Raw genomic sequence first — 16,272 nt, forward strand, 5'->3', positions numbered from 1 at the left:
GCACGACAGAGACCACTCTTGAGAGAGTAGCTTTTGCTCCTTGTGTCTTTCCAGGTACCAGGAAGCCCAGCTGTGCTGTAGTTCCTGCTCTTAGATTTCTGTGGGATTCCTCAGAGTATTTTTACAACATCGCCTCATCTTGGGTTTGCCTGATCTGGGCTGTGTCCCCTCTACCATACAAGCTGTAACGAACATACTACAGTAGGCAGATCTCTCTGCTGCTTAAAATAATAAAACAATGGAGGTGGCAAGATGTGTACATTTGTGCTATCTTGTCCGTCTGTTCTTCCCTCCTTGCAGCCTCGTTAGAATGGGGTCTTGTTCTCCTGCCAGCTTCCTTGGCTTCTGATCAAGTGAATCCCCTCAAGTGAATTCAGAGGAGGAGAAAGTCGGTCAGGGTTGGGCCTCTTGTTAGCTCCTGGTGTGCTGTAGAGTACTTGAGCTATTCAGTGGTCTTGTGGGAAAGAGCGAAGGATGGGGGCGTGCCCAGATTCTTTTCTTTTGTGTAGCATTTAAAATATCCTCTTACTGATGGTAGTGCAGTAGAGAGAGCAAAATTGCCTGGTCCTGTAAGGAAAATAAGTGGGAAAAGCGGCTTGATGGAATGTATGCAGCCTGGGATGAGAGTCAGCTAGCTGGATTCTGGCCTTGGCTCTGTCACTTCATCCATGTCACTTTAGTCGGGCTTGGTTGTTCCATCTGTAAAGTGGGGGATCATAACCATTTCACATGAAAAATAGTCATAAATTGCAAAAAAAAAAAAATGTGTTGTGTCCCTGCATGTGATCTGGCTTCTGCCCCAATCTCCCTCCACTCTCTTTGCTCTCTTGCTTCAGTCATGCTGGCCTCCTTTCTGTCACATGGACCTCCATGGATCCCACCTCAGGGCCTTTGCAACAGCATTTCACTTTACCTAGAATACTATCCTCCTGGGTATTCTCCTATTTCCTTTTTCTCCAGGTCTCTGTATTGATGTGTCTGTCTCCTTTTGTCTGTGTCCCCTCCTAGAATGTAAGTGCCAGAGGAATAGGGGCATGTTTTGTTCACCATTATACCACTAGTGCCTGAAGTGCAATAGTGGTTTAATTAATATTTATTGGATCAGTAGGGGGATTACTTCTGGCCTGATTACTTGGTATTGGGTTTCTAAAGAAATGCCTTCTTTATGCCACATAGTGAGAAGAAGTTCAATCACAAATCAGTAACTTCACTTTTCAGCTATTAATATCATCCTGAGCTGCTGCCCTGTGTCTTCTGATGGGGGCTCGTATTTGCCTCCTCCATTGGCTTCTCTGGCTAGGGTATCTAAATGAATGTAGCATAACTCCTTCAACTGATACTCTCATGAGTTTCCATTTGGATCTTTTTTCCAACTTTTCCAGGTTCTTACTTATAAGGTGTTCCACAGCAGCCACCTGCAAAGGGAACTTTACATATAATGCATGGTCTGTATTTTAAGTCAGAGTAACTTAAGTATAACTTCCAGTAACTTGCAGTATAATAAAAATACAACTAGTTATGCCAGAAAAACTGACAGAAACCTTTTTCTCTTTTCTTCTCTCTCTCATACAAACACCTATAAAACATATATATATATATATATGCACACACACATACATATGGAATTAATGACTTCTCTTTTAATTTTTTTAGGAAATTAAAATGAAAATATTTTGTATATCCGAAAACTATTATAGGCTTGAGGACTTCTCTTTAAGTAGATTTACTTCACTCACCCCCTCATTAACTCATTTGTTATTCAATGAATATACAAAGTGTTTAAGGGATTTAGAAGAATCTTCATCATCATCACCATCATATTAATAACCAACAATATTTGAACATTTTTGTGTGCTTGGTATTGCATTAAATTCTCCGTATGTCGTATCTCTTTCATCCTAACAGCAGTCCTATGAGGAATACACTATTATTATCTTCATGTTGGAGACGTGAAAACCAAATCTTAGAATGGATAAGTAACTTTTACAAGATTATACAGCTAGTAGGTGGCAGAGCTGCATTTCCAACCCCAGACCTGTGTGATAGAAAGCCCGTCACTGCTCAGGAATCTTGTGCTCATCTGTATTTATCAGGATTGTTGGTGAAGATTAAAAGAGATGATATGTGCATAGCTACTAGCACAATACCTGATCCATAGAAGACCCTCAATATATGGAGGCTTCTGTTGTTATAATCTAAGAAAAATTCATGGCAGAATTATTCCTCAGTACATGTAAATTTCAGAAGCTTCAAACCTGGTTTGTGTGTGTGTGTGTGTATGTGTGTGTGTGTGTGTGTTTGTGTATATCTATCTCTTTCAACTAAAACTTAATGTTTGTGATTTTTATTGTATTTTTAGAACTTACAAAGCCCTTTGTTTTATAAAGAAAAAAATGGCCACTTTTTTTTCTGTAATCAACTGGAACAATATGATGGAACTCATGGTAGGACTTTCCTTACTAAAGAAAAAAAGTAGCTTTTAGGGGATACATAAACGGGTGTTTCCAGGTTTTTCCTACCTGTCTTTTATGGGGATACTCTATCTGTCTTATACTAAGTGCACCTTAAAGAAGTGTTAACAAAATGAATAAATACTCCTGAATAAATACTCCTGAGTCCTTTCCTTGTGAACATTTCAAAGAATCATTCATACTTTGCAACTTGTGCTTTTCCAACCTTGAGATTTTTACCAAACAGCAGGAAATGAAGGGTTGATAAGATAACCTTTTTCAAGGGCATCGAATAGATACATGGAGTAGCAAGCCCTATGGGCAAGAGGCTGGGAATCTGGGGACCTGAGTTCAGCTTCTGTGGGCTTGAGTTACCATTGTCAAGCCTCATTACACCACACTACTCTTCCTTACATATTCCCCCTCACATCTCAGAGGATTGTATATTCCTTAATAGTGGTATAATATTCTCTCTGTTCCTGGTAATTAGTACAGAGCCTGGTATGTGACTGTCTGCATGGGATAGTGGGGGGAAAAGTGAACTCCAGGGAGTCAAGTCAGGAAACCTGGGAACAGGGAAGGTTGGTGACCATTGGGTTTCTATTAATATCCTGTGTTTACTTTGAGAGTCCTCTATTTTAAGCAAATTGGAAAGACCCAGGGGAAGAGGAACCAAATGACTGAAAGAAAAATATGTGAATCTGTGGATTAGTTAGCTAAAGGTCTTCCACGACTCCACTTAACTCAGAGGGAGAGAAATTGCTTTCCTTTAGTGCCATGCATTTTTCATCTGTTTGTGTTTGAAGAGCAAAACAAAATTGGATCATCTTCAGGGCCTGAAACCCAGTGGGTGATCAGGGAATACGTGTGGAATGAATGATTCAGTTTTTTCCTCCTGGGTTGCTGATTCCTTGTTAGCCAAGACACTATTTTTTCAAGGGCTGGGCTAAGAGGTTTGAAGGGTGCATGAAGGTTGATTTGTAACTTAGGAATAGTAACTATTTAATATAAAGGAAGATACCTCTACTGAGTGTGTGTATGTGTGTGTGTGTGTGTGTGCAAGAGAGGGAGACAGAGAATAATATTAAAAGAAAATCTTTCTTGGAAGGAAATTATTTCCAAACCACAAAATAATTTGACACAGCTTTAAAAGAGCAACTGAAAGTATTGCTGGGCGTGGGACTGGGGCCACTGGGAGGGCATCTGTGATGATTTGAGTAACTGGGTGTGGGCACTGGAAGCTCTCAGGATGGATCCAGCCTGTGATTCCTAGTTGGCTGTTGCCCTCTGCTGGTGAAACTGTTGTCATCCCAGGAAACTGAAGACTCACGAGTTCTCAGGTGCCTTTTTATCTGGGGGAGAACCTAGGCTCCATCTCCTCAATTGGGGAAGTGATAATGGTGCTGAGGAAAAGTGGCAACTGGAAGAGATGCACAGACTCCTTCGCCAGGGAAGACGGGCTCTCACAACAGAGGGAATGGATCTCATGGTTCTATATTTTTCATTCTGTGACCTGCTCATTTGTTGAGCCCTTGCTCTCTCTTTGACTCTTTGCTGAGCACAGGGAGGAGACACAGATAAAAATAAAGCACTGATTCTACACTAGAGAGGCATCCATTTAATATGCGTGGAGGGAGGAATGGGTAGGATAGAAAGCACTGTAACATAGAGAAAACTGTGATTAGGGCCACAACTGAAGCACTGATAGAGGCATGTGCACATTGATTGATTGATTGATTGAAGGAGACAGGGTCTCATTTTGTACCCCAGGCTGGAGTGCAGTGGTGCTACAATAGCTCACTGCAACCTCGAACTCCCGGACTGAAGTGACCCTCTCACCTTGGCCTCTCAGGTAGCTGGGACTACAGCCGCGGACCAACACACCCAGCTAACTTTCTTATTTTTTTATTTTTAGTAGAGACAAGGTCTCCCCTGTGTTGCCCAGGCTGGTCTCAAACTCCTGGGCTCAAGTGAGCCTCCCACCTCGACCTCTCAAAGTGTTGAGATTACAGGCCTGAGCCACCACGCCTGGCCTTGTGCATATTTAAAGGGAGGAAAGATATTAGCCACTTGTGGGTAGGGGAGGTGAGGGTAAGTTTCCATGGAATAGACAGCATTTAAGCTGAAAACCTATGGATGGGTAATTTATTTAAAAAATGCCTCTGATATCAAAAAGTTTAATGTGTTTATGGTCAGAAAAAGTAAACTCTGGCAAATAAAAGCATAAAAAGTAATAAAAGTCACCTGAAATTCCACCACTTACAAATAATCACTGTTAACATTTTGATATGTGGATTATTTTGTTGTTGATACAAAATCGGAAGGATACTGCAGGTAACATTCTGTATCCTGCTCTTTCTCACTATTTTGGCATGAACATTTCCACAATGTTACTGATTGTTTATTGACAGAAAATACGTTATTTTGTGGGGTACTATTTCAATATATAAACCTGAAAGTCGGGTTCCCCAAACAGCATGAGCCAAGGCATATAGGTTGTGCAGTGCCAGGATAGCTTGTGTTTTTAGTAATTCATTTCAGAAGTATGTTTTGGATACTACAACCTTGGAGACACAGGGCTAAGAACTGACTTTGTATTTTCAGAGTTTACAGTATAGGAGGGGAGACAGACATTAATTATGTAATCATAGAAATAACTATACAATAGCATCCAAGGTAAGTACCATAAGTGGGAAATATGTGTGGTCTGAAAGTGTATATCAGAAAGAAGAGAAGTAGCCACAGAGGTTTGAGAAGGCTTGCTGGAGTAAAGGGTAATGGAGCTCAGCTCTGTCAGAGTTAACTAGGTGGAGATTCATGAACAACATTGCCAGCAGAGGGAACAGCATGTACGAAGGCCTTTAAGTTGGAGGGGGCATGGTGAATACAAGGATCTGAAAGAAGATAAAGGAAATGGAGTGGAGGGACTTGGCCTGAGAGGGGATTGAAGAAGTAGGTAGAGCTTGACCCTGCAGAAACTTTTAGACCAGGGTAAGGTTTTTGTAATTTCTCAGAAAAGCAAGAACTGTTGAAGTGTTTTGAACCAGGGTAGGGCGGTAAAGATGAGGTTTGCTTTTTTTTTTTTTTTTCCAAAGAATCCCCTCACTGCAGTAGGGTGAAGGGATTGGAAGGCAGCAAGAGTATATGTAAGTAAATCAGTTTTGGGTGACTAGTAACCCAAGCGTAGAGCGAGAGTGATTGCAATCATCTAGGCAGCAGATGATGAAAGACTGAATTAGAATAGTGAAAGGGAAGATGGAGAGAGGTGGGTGGTGTTGACATCTTTATCTTAGGAGTAAAATTTGTAGGACTAGGCATGGAATGTGAGGAAATACGGTGAGTCCGAATGACTCCCAGGTCTCTAGCTTGAATAACTGGATGGAGGGAGGGTTCTTCCCCAAGCTAGAGAACACTGAAAGGGGACAAGGGTGGAAAAAGACAGTCTTGATTGTTGTTTTGAAGAAGTTTGCTAGAAGGAAAAATTCTAGGAATGGTGTGTCTCATCACATCAGCTTCTTGCAGAGGTTAGTTTTACCATGTTTACAAACCACACTGAAGGGTCCACTTTTGAAAGGTTGATAGTACTGAGGAGAAAGCAAACACTATGCCTGGATATGGTGTCTCAGTACCTGTGTCAAGTCCCTGCACCACTGTTTGTTGGGTGCAAAGCATTGAACAAGTCATTTTAAGGGTCTGTAGACCTTAGTTTGTCTTCAAAATGAGGGTAATAACATTTAGACCAAAGGGTTCTTGTGAAGATTAAAGGACAATGTTGATATTCAGGGACCTTGTAAACCTTTCTGAGCTGTACGAACACAATATATCTTTATTCCTATATTTGTTGTTATTGCCACTTAAAGCTCAATGCTATTAATATTTGGAATATGCAATTTAATGTTTCTCCATGAGTTCTTAGGGGAAAAAGTGTGAATGATGTCTAAATAAATCAATACACAACCCAGGAACTTGAGATGGTGGCCCCCAAACTATTTATAAGCCTGTATGTTTACTTGAATTTAGATATTCCTGACATGTAAATTATGCAGAGTTTGTGTCAGAGCAGAGCACTCTGTATTCCTAAAAAGAATCCTCCTTTTTTTCTGAATCCTTTACCTTTTAAAATACATCTCATTATGGAGTGCTGACATTTTCAGTAAAACCATTCAACCAAAAGCTGCAGTTTTTTTAGACTAAAACAAGTCTGGTTTATTAGGCAGCAGCTTATAACTTACTGCTAAGTAGATGCAATCTATTTAGGGAAGTTTATGTAGATATCTGATAAGAAATTTTAGTCTTCATCTCTTTCTGACTAAGACTGAGAATGTCAAGCAGACTCTCAAGAATTTCCTCTTTCTCTCAAAGTGGAGGAGGAGGAGGTGACTATCACTGTATGGAGGTGAGTATCCACTGGATGGAAACTGTTGAACCAAGACTTAAACTTCATGCCATTTCCTTTCACAATACCACTAACTGTACTATGGTATTCTAGCTGAGTGATTTTGGCCATAACCTTCTTCAAAGGGTTGTGGTAAGATATAGAACTAATACTTATGAATATATAATGGCAGGCATATACTAGGACCTCAATTAATGACCTCATTCTTCTTTTCTTCCTTTTTCTGCTTCTCCTTCTTTCTTTCACTTCTATCTCCCTTTTTCTGTCCTTTGTATCTTCTCCTCTGTGTCCTCCTGTAGATTCAACTCCTAACTGCATCTTGCCTATCTGTCTTTAGACTGCACTGTGAAGTGGTACATAATTGGGTTACCCAAGTCACTTAGTGACACAGGTCCCTTCCAGCAATAGTACCAGCTAACTTATAAAGCCTTAACAGAGAATCATTTCTTTTAATCTTCTCCCCACATGGATGATGTGAGTACTAGTATTGTCTTCATTTCACAGACGTGGAACCTGGGCCATAGAAAGGTTAAAATTCCAATATTACAGAGTTAGTAAGTGATAAAGCTGCAGATTTCCACTTCCAGCCTCACACCACCAAAAGTCTTCCAAAATGGTGATAACTGGAACTTATTTATCCACTCAATAGATATGTATTTACTGCAGGCTATTTGACTGAAGGGGATGGAGTGAATAGCCCAACAGACACAGTCTCTGCCTTCATGGAACACACACATACACACACACGCACTCACACACACAGGGTTGATGCTCAGCCTACTCAGCTTGTACTTATTAGCATTTCCCTACCTTCAGTATTGTGGTGTATATTCTGATTGGTCAGTGCCCACATGGTACCCATTGCTAAGCATTTTATACTTCATTTCTTCTTACAAACTGTGATAAATGCTGCAAAGAGGAAAATATGTCTGCTTTGAGAAAATACAATGAGGCCAAGTTTATACAGGAGTTTAGGAAATCCTCTTTGAATGAGGCATTTGAACCATGACTTGAACAATGAGTGGTTTCAGCGTACTCTGAGATGACCCTGAGTAGGGGCCGGATTATACAGGTGTGTAGTCCATGTTATGAACCTAAAATCAAGGGGATGCTATTTAATAAAGCGAACAAGGAGTGACATCATTCAGTTTGTATGTTAAGAATTGCACTGTGGTTACTGTGTGGAGAATGGTGAGAATGGGGTGTCCATGCCATTTACACATTAGATTGATTCTGTGTGGTGAGGATTTAGACATGAATTGGTCATCAATCAACATTTTCAGTTTTTTAGGGAAAAACAAAACATGTACCAAAACAATTCTAGTATAAGTCTCGAAGTGCTGTATCCTAAAGGCTACAGTAGGCAGATAGCAAAAGTGCTGTCGGTCTGGGGAATTATGAACCATGTTCACTGTCTTTTAACAAGAAGCTATTGTTTTTTATTTCTGTTCTCTCTGTTGGAGAAATTCTGAATTCTCAGTCAGAATGTTACATGTGTGTCCTGGAAGGCTCTCACATCTGAGGCCAATTAATTCAGTAAACACTTATCTAGTTTATCTACTTATCTACTTTACTCTGGTTCATAAAAATCTCACTTCACTTGTTTCACTATCTTTCTACCACAAGGATATGGTAGGATGAGCTGCAAATAGGAATGAGGTAACTTGGAAGACAGAGGACCTGTGTTCCAGTCTCCGACTTACTTCCAGTCAACAGTGCAACCTTCGGAAATTAGTGTAGGCTAGTTCGTAGTGAGTACATTTGTGGTACGGATTCAGCTAGAACAAAGAGATATTTTTGGTGTCCATGAAGGAAGATGTCCCCTATGAAGTTTTCTAGAGAACTGGGAAAATGTTGGGAAGTATGAGTCAGTTGACTGCTAACACAACACACACTGGGTATTCCCCTAATGGATTCCATCGTGGGTAATCAACCATCTTTGAGCTCTGGGATGATAAAATATTTCTCCATCATCTTCCACCTTTCCTCCTTCTTTAGTCATGGGACCAGACTGAGTGGGGTAGTGGTGTGGTATTAGGTATTTCTCAGCCCTTCTCTCTTCTGAGTTGAACAAACTTCACTGTTTTCTGTGCTAGGAGAGATGTGAAGGTCATTGCTTTTAACTTAGGCTGTGTCATCAATTTTTATTTGCTATGATGATTCCTATAGGATAGACCACTGGAACAATGAGAAGGAGAGAATTCTGCTGGTCACAGACAAGACTCTCTTGATCTGCAAATACGACTTCATCATGCTGAGTTGTGTGCAGCTGCAGCGGATTCCTCTGAGCGCTGTCTATCGCATCTGCCTGGGCAAGTTCACCTTCCCTGGGATGTCCCTGGACAAGTGAGTATATATCTTATACTTGAAGAAGTGGTGCAGCAGGGATGGACATGCAGGGAAAACAAGCTGAAAATTCAGTTTGGCCCTGTAAGCTGGGAGAACCCAAGGGAGGATAGTGAAATCATGAAAGTTGAAATCATTAAACTAGAGTTCCTACTCTATGTCAGCCTCCAGGGATACAACTTTAAGTAAATATATTAGTTCGTTTTCACGCTGCTGATAAAGACATACCCCAAACTGGGAATACAAAAAGGTTTATTGAACTGACAGTTCCATATGGCTGGGGAGGCCTCAGAATTATGGTGGGAGGGGAAAGGCTCTTCTTATATGGCCGCAGCAAGAGAAAATGAGGAAGAAGGAAAAGTGGAAACCCCTGTTAAACTCATCAAGTCTCGTGAGACTTTTTCACTATCAAGAGACTGGCATAGGCAAGACTGGACCCCATGGTTCAATTACCTCCCCCTGGTTCCCTCCCACAACACATGTGAATTCTGGGAGATACAATTCAAGTTGATATTTTGGTGGGGACACAGCCAAACCATGTCAGTAAATTTGTATTTTAGTATGAGGACGTGACAAATAAATAGCTAATGTAAGGAAGAAAGAGCTGTGGGAATATGGGGAAAATGCACTCAACCTAATTTGTGTGTCACGTAATCAGAGAAAACTTTCAGAAGAAACACTTGAGCCAATATTTAATATTGGGCAGGAGTTAGCCAAAGAAGGAGAACCAAAGGGGAAGAACATTCCAAAGCGGTAGCTAAAAAGTGTAATGCCTCTGGGAATTGAAATTATTCTGTAAAGCTCAGTGGATAGAACCAAAATGGGTAGTAGCTCTTCTTATAAAATGTCTCTTGGGATCATTCCTGGAAGTTCAGTGACATGGGGGTGGTGAGGTGTGTCAACTGTTTCACAGATGTTGACAATTACCAAGAGACTTGGTGAGGTCTACAGAGGAGAATGCTGAATTAGGTAAGTTCCTGTCATAGTCTTCGAGGCATCTGCCTTTACTAAACATTTTAGATCTAAGCAAGAGAAACAACAGTGTTTCTCTAAGACTGAATGTGAGGTCTTCCCATTGAACTGTGAATTCCTTGAGGGCAAATGTTGATTTTGTTGTCCTTTAAGCACCTGGCATTAGGACTAGCACATAGTAGGGTCTGAAATCTTTTCAATATACAGAAAAAAGCACAAGTTCATCAAGTGACTTGCTTTCCTTACACTATGCATACTACATAAAAAACTTATTTTTGCTTACTCTTTTCATGGATGCAAAAAGTGATTAATTTATTAAGTTCATTAGCTTTTAAAACTGTTGATTTTTTTCAATAATAATATTACACATTGTAAAATATATATTTAAATATTACAAAAATGTTCATTTTTAGGAACTCTCTCTTCTACACCAGACCCTCGGTTCTTCAGCCTTCTCTCCATGGGTGATAGTCAACAGTTTCTTGTGTATTTTTAAATAAATAGTCCATAAATATAAAAGAATAAAAAGTTCTGTATTAGTCCATTTTCACGTTGCTGATAAAGATATACCTGAGATTGGGCAATTTACAAAAGAAAAAGATTTATTGGACTTACAGTTCCACGTGGCTGGGAAGGCCTCACAATCATGGCAGAAGGTGAAAGACACGTCTCACACGGTGGCAACAAGAGAAGAACTTGTCCAGGGAAACTCCTGTTTTTAAAACCGTCAGACCTAATGAGACTCATTCACTATCACGAGAACAGCGCAGGAAAGACTTGCTCCCATAATTCAATCACCTCCCACTGCGTTCCTCGCACGACACATGGGAATTGTGGGAGTTACAATTCAAGATGAGATTTGGTTGGGGACATAGTCAAACCATATCAAGGTCTCTCTGTGTATATATGCTTATACACGTTTAAAAGTATATATCTACACACATATTTATTACATATTATTTTACCTAATGAAAGCACATGTCATAAACTGTCCTGCCTCATGCTATAATATCTACCAGTGATATAACTTGGAGGTTTATATAATCATCTATAGATCAATCTCAGTGTTTTTTAATAGTGCAGAATATTACCTCTTAAGCTTAATCTATTTAGCCAGTCCCTCATTGATGTATATCTATTTTTACCGTTGCTACTACAAAGTGCTGCTACAAATATCCTTGCTTACAAGACTTTGCACAAACATGTAATTGTTCCTTTAATGTATTAATGGATTTCTAGAAGTGGAATTTTTAGGTCAAAGTCATGTAAATTTTAACTGATGAGTATTGTCAAATTGCCTTCCAAACAGGTGCTACCAATTAATACTTTCACAAAGTATGAGGGTAATCTTTTCCACACACCCACACCAATTTCAAGTATTACAAAACCTTTTTACATTGCCAGTGAGATAGTAAAGAAAAGTCTTTTATTTGGGGTTCGAATTGCATCACTAGAATTTGAAGAACGATATGTGTTTTTGTCCTTGGGTTAGAAAGCCATTTTATTTATTTTTCTGTGAACTGCCTATTTATGACTATAGCCCATTTTTTTTTCCTATTGGGATGTTTAATTTTTTTCTTATTGATTTGTAAGAGCTATTTGTGTATTAGAGAACTGAATTCCTTTTCTGTCCTATATGTTGCAAATAAATTTTTCCCAGTTTGTCATATCTCTTTTAACATTATTATGCTATTTTTCATGACCTTTAGTTTTGGGGTATTGATATGGTTTGGTTGTGTCCCCACCAAAATATCAACTTGAACTCTATCTCCCAGAATTTCCACATGTTGTGGGAGGGACCCACGGGGAGGTAATTGAATCATGGGGGCTGGTCTTTCCAGTGCTATTCTTGTGATAATGAATAAGTCTCATGAGATTTGATGAGTTTATTACGGGGTTCTGCTTTTGCTTCTTGCTCATTTTCTCTTGCTGCCACCATGTAAGAAGTGCCTTTTGCTTCCTGCCATGATTCTGAGGCCTCCCCATCCATGTGAAACTGTAAGTCCAATTAAACCTCTTTTTGTTCCCTGTTTGGGGTATGTCTTTATCAGCAGTGTGAAACAAACTAATACAGGTATCAAATTTCTCATTCTTTCAAGGCTTCTAAATTTATGTCTTTTTGAGAAAAGCTTTCTCCATACTATAATTACAAAGTAAATTTCCAAGTTTTTGTCTAGTAATTTTATTTTACTGTTAACAACAAACTTATATTTCATCTAAAATTTGCCTTGAGTAAAGAAGAAGGTATGCAATCAACTTGAATTTTTATCCAGATGGCAGGCTAGATTTCTCGATATCATATATTTGATATTTTATATTTATTATTTTATAATGTAGTACTTTTCTCTGTGTGTTTCTGTACCTGGATTTTCTATTCCATTCCATTTGTGTTTCTTAAAGCTCAAAATGGTTTTAATTATTATAACCTTATATTATGTATCAATATCTGGTTGAGTTACTCCCCATTTATTAATCTTGTTTTTTATAATTTGCATATTTATTTATGCATATTTATTTTTTAATCAGCTTGCCTAATTTTTGAAAGTCTTATTTTTATTAAGATTTTCAAATATTAAGTCAGTTTTTCATTCCTAAGGTAAACATGTTTAGTTGTGACATATTATTCTTTTTATGCATTACTGGATTTAGTTTGCTAATATTTTATGGATAATTTTTGTGCCTGTGTTCATGAGGGGTATTAGTCTGTTATTTTCATTTTTTAAAATGTTTTTGCTAGGTTTTCATATTTTGGCTATGCTGCCATCATAAAACAAGTTGGAAAATGTTCCCTCCTCTTTTATTTTTTAAAAGATTTTTTTATATGAGTGGAGTTATCTTTTCATTGACTGTTTGATAGTGTTAATAAGGGAAATCTTGACCTGATCATTTCTTGGTGGGAAATTCTCATAATAAAGTTAATTTCTTTTATAAATATTGTGTTTATCATAATTTTTTCTCCTCGGGAGGCCCTCCCATCACAGGTCCTGAGGCCTAGGAGGACTAATTTTTTTATTTCATATTAATTTTGATAAATTATATTTTTAAAGGAATTTGTTGTTTATTTAAGTTGTTGCAGCTGAAGGCATAAAGTTGTTAATAATATTTCCTTATAATCCCTTTAATGTCCATAAGATATTTAGTGATATCTTCTTTCTTTCCTCATATTGGTGATTTTATTTATTCTCTCATTGCTATAAAGAAATATTTAAGACCAGGTGATTTATAAAGAAAATAAGTTTAATTGGCTTATAGTTCTGCAGGTTATACAGGAAGCATAATGGATTCCACTTCTGTGGAGGCCTTAGGAAATTTCTAATCATGGCAGAAAACAAAGGGGGAGTGAGGCATCTTGCATAGTGGGAGCAGGAGCAAGAGAGAGAGGGGTAGGTGCTACATACTTCTAAGTGACCAGATCTCACTATTGTGAGGACAATACAAAGAGGATGATACCCATTCCTGCTAAATCTGCCCTCATAATCCAATCACCTCCCATTAGGCCCCACTTCTAACACTGGGGGTTTAGTCCTCCTAGGCCTCAGGACCTGTGATGGGAGGACCCCCCAAGGAGGTCTCTAAAATGCCTGTGAGTTGTTTTCCCTATTGTCCTGGCTATGAGCATTTGCTCCTTTTTATTTATGCAAACTTCTGAAGCCTACCTGAATTCTTCCCCTGAAAATTGGCTTTTTTTTTTCCTACCATATGGCCAGTCTTCAAATTTTCCAACTTTTATGCTGTTTCTTCTTTAAACATGAGTCCAACTTTAAGTCATTTCTTTGCTCATGTGTATGAGTATAGGTTCTTAGAAGCAGCCAGGTCACATCTTGAATGTGTTGATGCTTAGAAATTTCTTCCACTAGATAATCCTAAATCATCACTCTCAAGTTGAAACTTCCACAGATACCTAGGGCAGAGGCACAGTGCAGCCAAGTTCCTTGCTAAGGCATAACAAAAGTGACCTTTGCTCCAGTTCCAAATAAGTTTCTCATTTACATTTGAGACTTAATTAGCCTGGCTTTCACTGTCCATATCACTATCAGCATTTTGGTGATAACCATTCAGCCAGTCTCTAGAAAGTTCCAAACTTTTCCTCATCCTCCTGTTCTTCTGAACCCTCTAAACTCGTTCAGCCTCTGCCTGTTACCCAATTTCAAAGTTGCTTCCATATTTTTAGGTATCTTTATAGTAATGCCCTATTCCTGGTACCAATTTTCTGTATTATTCTGTTCTCTCATTGCTATAAAGAAATATCTGCGACTGGGTAATTTATTTAAAAAAAAGAGGTTTGCCGTGTGCAATGGCTCACGCCTGTAATCCCAGCACTTTGGGAGGCCAAGGTGGATGGATCACTTGAGGTCAGGAGTTCGAGACCAGCCTAGCAAACATGGTGAAACCCCGTTTCTACTAAAAATACAAAAATTAGCCAGGCATGGTGGTGCATGCCTGTCATCCCAGGCTGAGACAGGAGAATTGCTTGAACCTGGGAGGTGGAGATTTCAGTGAGCCAAGGTCGAGCCACTGCACTCCAGCCTGGGTGACAGAGATGAGACTCCATCTCAAAAAAAGAAGAAGAAAAAAAAGAGGCTTAATTGGTTCAGAGTTCTGCAGACTATACAGAAACTTCTGTTTCTAGAGAGGCCTCAGGAAGTTTCCAATCATGGCAGAAGGAAAAAGGGAACAAGGCATCTCACATGGTAGGAGCAGGAGCAAGAGAGAAAGTGGGGAGATGCTACACACTTTTAAATGATCTTACAAGAACTCACTCACTATCATGAGGAGAGTACCAAGAGGATGGCATTAAACCATTCCTGAGAAATAGGCCCCCATGATCCAATCGTCTCCCATTAGGCCCCACCTCCAACACTGGGGATTACAATTCAAGATGAGAATTGGTGGGGACACAGATCCAAACCATATCAGCGATCTGTATCTTCCCTCTTTTTTCTTTTCTGTTGATGATCATACCAATTCTGTTGGTTTTTAACAAGATCATGCTTTTCACTTGGTTAATTTTTACTATTGTTTTGCTAATTACTAATTAGTTGATCTCTATCTCTGCTCTTTTTTTTTTTTTTTTTTTTGAGTCAGTTTCACTCTTGTTGCCCAAGCTGGAGTGCAGTGGTATGATCTTGGCTCACGTCAACCTCCACCTCCGGAGTTCAAGTGATTCTCCTGCCTCAGCCTCCCAAGTAGCTGAGATTACAGGCAGGTGCCACTATGTCCAGCTAATTTTTTGTATTTTTAGTAGAGACAGGGTTTCTCCATGTTGGTCAGGCTGGTCTTGAACTCTCGACCTCAGGTGATCCACCTGCCTTGGCCTCTCAAAGTGCTGGGATTACAGGTGTGAGCCACTGCGCCCGGTCCATTTCTACTCTTTTCTTTATTATTTCCTTTCTTCTACTTTGGGTTTACTTTTTCTTTTTTTAACAGCTTAAAGTGCAGCCCAAGGTTATTGATTTTAAACTTTCCTAATATGAACATCTACAGTTATAAATTTCCTTTTAAGTACTACTTTTGCTGCATCCCAGAGATTTTGATATGTTGTACGTCTATTATCATTTAGAGATATTTTTAAATTTTTCTTGTGATTTTCCTCTTGACCCGTGGATACATTGTAAGTTGTATTGGCTAATTTCCAAATACTTCAGGTTTTTATAGATATCTTAATTATACTTAATTCTAATTTAGAGAGCATACTGTCTTTAATTTCATTCCTTACTGATACTTTCAGATTTGTTTTATGAAGCTCATTATGATATATCTTTGTGAATTTGTCATGTACACTTGAATTTTATTTGTAGTTTTTTACAAATATCAATTGGGATATTGTGTTTGATAATGCTATTTAGATTATATATATTTTTATTGATTTTTTGTGTAGTTTTTTAATAGTTACTGAGTGGAGTGCAAAAATCTATCACTGTGGAATTTTCTAGTTTTCTTTTTAATTTTGTTAACTTTTGCCTCACATATTTTGAGTCTATTATTAGGTGCATGCACATTTATGATTGGTGTCTTTCTGGTGAATTGAGCCTTTTTTCATTATGAAGTATTCTTCTTTATTTCTGGCAAAATTCTATGTTATAAAGTTTATTTTAAAATCTGACATTA

The 16,272-nt window shown here is 38.7% G+C and overlaps 1 protein-coding gene across 1 annotated transcript in view; it reads left to right on the forward strand.

Moving 5' to 3' along the window:
* The window catches only part of TPRG1 (tumor protein p63 regulated 1), a 383,450-nt gene that overhangs the window by 282,240 nt on the left and 84,938 nt on the right, over positions 1-16,272 (forward strand). Inside the window, exon 15 of the mRNA XM_063603024.1 lies at positions 9,016-9,192. Coding sequence (XP_063459094.1) covers positions 9,016-9,192 — 177 coding nt within the window. The remainder of the gene's footprint in view (positions 1-9,015; positions 9,193-16,272) is intronic.

This window comes from Pan paniscus, chromosome 2 (genome assembly GCF_029289425.2).
Source record: "Pan paniscus chromosome 2, NHGRI_mPanPan1-v2.0_pri, whole genome shotgun sequence".
NCBI classification, from domain to species: Eukaryota; Metazoa; Chordata; class Mammalia; order Primates; family Hominidae; genus Pan; species Pan paniscus.